We start from the raw sequence: 4839 nt of genomic DNA on the forward strand, positions 1-4839 counted from the left end.
TCCAATAATTAAAACCAGAATACTCACCCAGGCTTCACCAAGTTGAGCAGACCCATTCTGGGTCCTGGAACAATAACAAAACAGGTCGCGGAAAACAAACAACAGTAAACAACAGTAGAATGGAGCAGGCACCAATGCAAGGAAACAACATATCAAACGAGATATGGTTGTCATAACCCGAGAAGAGTTCTGAACCGTGGGAAGAATGGTGGCTGCGAGAAACGAGCTTGCTTGTGCCACGCACAAGGCAGAGCAATAAGAATACACCAAGCGTACAGATAATCAACGTATAATTAATAAAAACGCCACATGTCAATCCAGATCACCCACTTGCAGATCGCGGGTAGTTGGGAGTTTTTCGAAGGTAATAGTAGGTTAATGAACCCGGAGTAGACAGGACCGAGCCAATAATATCACCGGGAAAAACAACAAGTTAGTTGCCCAGAAAACGTTACAAATGGCCAGAGCAGTAAATACTGAGATAAGTCACAAGTTACGTTGACATGGAAAAACATTCATACATTTGTAATACCAAATAGATTTTTTTTTTTTGTTTTCTTTATGATGGAGACATTACTATGGATTTTGAGAAACCTAAACTCAGCACACTGTGAACATTATCTCCAACATCAACATCACCAGAATCCATAATTTCCAAACCAAACATAGGTAGTAAAATAACGTGAAAAACATTGAAAAGCTTGTTATACAGAACTCAGCTTTTCCACACACTTCAGCCGTTGCTATAGCCAACAGCATACAAATCACAAAAAATAACTATAAACCTCGGGCTCAGAGACGAGTCACATTATTGAAAGAAATCATTTAGGGAAAAGGAAAAAGGGGAGGCTACTTATATAATGCCAGTATGGCGACGATGGTCTGCACAATGGAGAGCAACAGTAGAGCAATTCCTCCCAATAGACCTAGAGTTTTCCACGGAGAAGAGAAATACTCCGTCACAAGCTCAGTCAATTGGACTCTTAATATATTGTTGTAATTGTTATGAACTTTTTCTGTCAGTCGATGGAAGGCACCTTCGAGATTGACAATGACTCCCTTGCATAGATCGTTGAAGAGCTTGGCAACTTCTGCGTGTCTTCTTCGGAGTCGATTAACTGGTCCATTAAACCCACGTAACTCGCAACATCATTGAATTCAGATGGTTTACACATCTCAAAAGCAATTAGGTTACGGAATAGGATCTCTGTGGAGTCATCGACAGTGATGCGAGGAAGGTAAATTGTGTTCCTCGACTCGTCAAATTTAATATTTGCGATATTGCCTTCCTCCCATCGCTTTAATTTGATACCAGCGTTTTCTAATTCTATTGCGGGATGGATATGATCATATGAGCCGGAATCTTTATCCCGATTGCAGATTCTACCCTTGTTGTCTTCCTTTGCATTGTCTTTTGCGCTCTCTTCGTCTTGGTCGGGGATCTTCATATAGTCGTTCTGGGCATGCTCTCCATTATGGGAATGTTCGATGTGACCATGGAGCATATCATCGGCATTATCGAAAGGTAGAGAAAGAATGCATATGCGCAACCAATCAAGAAGATGATGATGTGGTTGAGGCCAGGACCATCGACGCTCTTTTGGCATTTTACTTTCGAAAGGGTAGAACAGGGGCAATAACGATTCACGCATCATTTTGAAAAGCTTGTTCTCTGCATCACTATCCGTGGAGCTGCACTGCAATTTTAGTAGCTTTAGGAGAACGATGAACGGAATTTGATTCTCGAGCTTCAACATGTCGTTCAGTATATCCCTTCCAGTATAAAGAATCTTCTTTTTCTCAAAAAGAGGTTCATAGCAGTTACCATCTTCTGGTAATGTGTTGTCACTCAGAGTACTCAATATTTCTAGAATAAAACAACCATCCAAAGTTAGCATGTCAACCAGGTCCTTTTCATTCCAATTGATTTTTTCTTCATAGTTGTCCCTGATTTTTTTCTGCACATTCATGATCTCCTCTGTTGTTGCTAAGAAACCCATATTATTTGGATCATTGCGAAGGTGCTTAATATCATTGAACCTGATCGTCATCCTTTTCAGGGCTCTTTCTTTGTGACTGTGCATTGAACGAAGCTTTTCAGTTTCGTGATGATATGGAGCCAACGACACTCTTGTGGAAACATATGCTTCCCTTTTTGCCCGGTCCGACATGAGGATGTCAGTAACTCTATATATGGATACAACTCGGACGGGATTCTCTTCAAGTGTAACGCTACACTCTCCTTGCGGTTCTTTCCTCTTACGTGATTCCATCGGTTGCGTCTCCTGCGACATCTGTCCATCGTCACTCTTGAGGTGGGAGTAGGATGTAGCCATTTTATGAGAACAATTACAGAACAACAGAAGAAGATGATGACAGCTTGTAACGCTTCAAACAACAGAAGAAGATGATGACAGTGTGTAACGCTTCAAACAACAGAAGAAGATGATGACAACGTGTAACGCTTCAACATATGGTTACACACTACACAAGCGACTCCTCTTTATCATTGCCAATCAGCTACTACAGCAGCTAACTACCACTCACGGGCTACAGGAATTAACTACTAGTCTATATATTCATGACAACTAATTTTCTTTCTAAATTGCAACAACTATTCTTCTCGTACCATTTAGAGAAGGTACATGATAAATAGTGTAATAATTAACTAGTTAATGTGGTTGTCATATATAAGTTTTGGTTGCTGATTATTGTTGCCTTATAAAGAGATATTTTTTTGTGGTCGATTATTGTTGCGTTATATTTAAAGATGGGATGTCGAAATTTGTTTTTTTAATAATATAACATAGTTAATTGTTTAGGTAAAGTATGTCTAACATAAAAACTTAAGTCACAATTATCATTCTCTGTTGTGTGTAACGATTCCAATCCCCAAGTTCTACTTATATTTAATCTATGTAGGTTAATATTATTTTTGGAAAAACTAAAAATACATACTTGTGCAATTTTAAAAAGTTGGAATTTTTAAAGTGTAGACTAAGCCCATACAAGCATTAATCTGCAAATACCTAGTTTAGGGTTCTTTGGTTTATATATTCACATAATTTTCCATTTGGCTTTCACTAAAGGTGATTTATTGAATAGTGATGATTTCTTAAATTATTTTATCAGCGAAATCAAAGGCTACACTAATTCATTTATGTAGTGGTAAAATGTATGTATGTATGTTTGTTTATTTGTTTTTATATATGTATATTTTGTTTAAATTTCTTTTTTTTAAGCTTCTGCATGTGATTTCCATTAATAAAAAAGATTATTACATTGATAACAGTTATGTTGTCTTGACCAAAAGATTCACGGAGGAGACCAGTGTTCAAAAAACCATTAAAATTTCAATGTACACAGTAAGATATTAGATTTAACCATGCAAAGCCTTAACCAAGTCTCCAAAAGAGGACCAAAACAACATCAAGATGAAGGTAAACAAATCAGTCAGAACAAAATCCAAGTGCTTGAGGAAGATGAAGAGATCAGAAAAGAAGATCAAGCAACGGAAGGAAGTCATGCGAACAAGGAATCTAAAGAAAACCGGGAAAAAACACAGGACATCGATTATTAGAAGGAAGCCATAATGAGTGATGCAGAACTGGAGATGGATCACGAAATGACCCAAAATGAGATGGACCTATAGGATCATAAACTACAAGAAATTCTTGATAATGAAAACCTAGATCTGGAAGGGTTTTTAATACAGGGAACCACAGGAGGAGTAGATTCGTTACCACAAGAACTCAATAAAATACAACAGTTGTTTCTATGGAAATCACAGGCTGGCCGCTAAAATACCTGGAGTCAGTGAGATGAACATCATTGTTCATTGGCGTGAGCACAACAGATACCATATTTCCTTAATTAATGGAGAGCCTCTCTTCTTTTCTGGGATCCAGGTTCAGGCAAGAAAGTTGAACAGGCGTGGAAGGAATCCTTGTTTTACCGGCAACCAGAATCTTTACATTTTTGGGCCTCGGAGAGTAAAACCGCTTCCTTGGCGGTTTTTGGATGTTCGTACCACTCTTAAGTGGGAAACGATTTTAGTGATTTTGCAGCGATCCCATCCAACATCCTACACGTGGCAGAGAGAGGGTTTGGAAAACTGCCCTCCATCGCACACTAACGTCTGGTCAGCTTGTTCGGTGCGATATTATGCTCTACCGTTGGATCTCTCTGTGTGGATCAACGGTCAAAATTGTTCGTATGAAAGGGACTCTGCTGGGGACTGAATTGCGGGAGATCTCGCGGGCTACCGGGGGCAGGTGGCAATTTTGGGTTATTTTGAATTCAGGTCCAGATTCACTGTTATCTTCCATGCATGTTGAGCCTTGAGGTTGGAATCGGTGGATTTCGGGAGATTCACATGCGCGAAGTTAATATAGACAATATTAGTTAATTATATTTCTTAATTTTGTAGTTTAATTAAGCTATATTTAAGCTAAGCCACAGATATTAGCTACTATGTAGCCCTTGTTTATTTTTGAAGTTTTATTATTTAGCAAAAAAAAATTATTAGTAATTTTTAATTATTAGTTGAATTTCATGATTTCTAAAAGTTTCTCTTACTTCTTTTCCAATATAGAAATAAAATGTTAAAAAATCTCAATTAATTTTTTATTTTTTAAAGTTGATAAACCATATTAATCTAAAGAGATATTAATTATAATCACCATCATCATATTTCTTATTTTTAAATTTGATTTATTTTGGTGTTTGGAATATATTTACCAGTGAAAAAACTTTGTTCAAAACTTTTTACTATTTAGTAATTTTCTTTTTTGAAATCAATAAATACTTTATTCAATAATTTTCTGTTTTTTAATCAAA

The 4839-nt window shown here is 37.1% G+C and overlaps 1 protein-coding gene across 1 annotated transcript; it reads right to left on the reverse strand.

Moving 5' to 3' along the window:
* Nucleotides 1-1019: 1019 nt before the first annotated feature.
* LOC149233502 (putative UPF0481 protein At3g02645) lies at nucleotides 1020-2336 on the reverse strand. The gene has a single exon (XM_089382215.1). It carries the CDS (start codon nucleotides 2334-2336, stop codon nucleotides 1020-1022), a length of 1317 nt encoding a protein of 438 aa, XP_089238341.1.
* Between the last annotated feature and the right edge of the window lie 2503 nt (nucleotides 2337-4839).

Source organism: Pinus tabuliformis, chromosome J (assembly GCF_031772625.1).
Source record: "Pinus tabuliformis cultivar Carrire ecotype Pingquan chromosome J, CPIR1, whole genome shotgun sequence".
NCBI classification, from domain to species: Eukaryota; Viridiplantae; Streptophyta; class Pinopsida; order Pinales; family Pinaceae; genus Pinus; species Pinus tabuliformis.

What these genes read in the sequence shown, in the direction of transcription:
- LOC149233502 (XM_089382215.1), bottom strand. Translation starts at nt 2,336, where the DNA reads ATGGCTACATCCTACTCCCACCTCAAGAGTGACGATGGACAGATGTCG.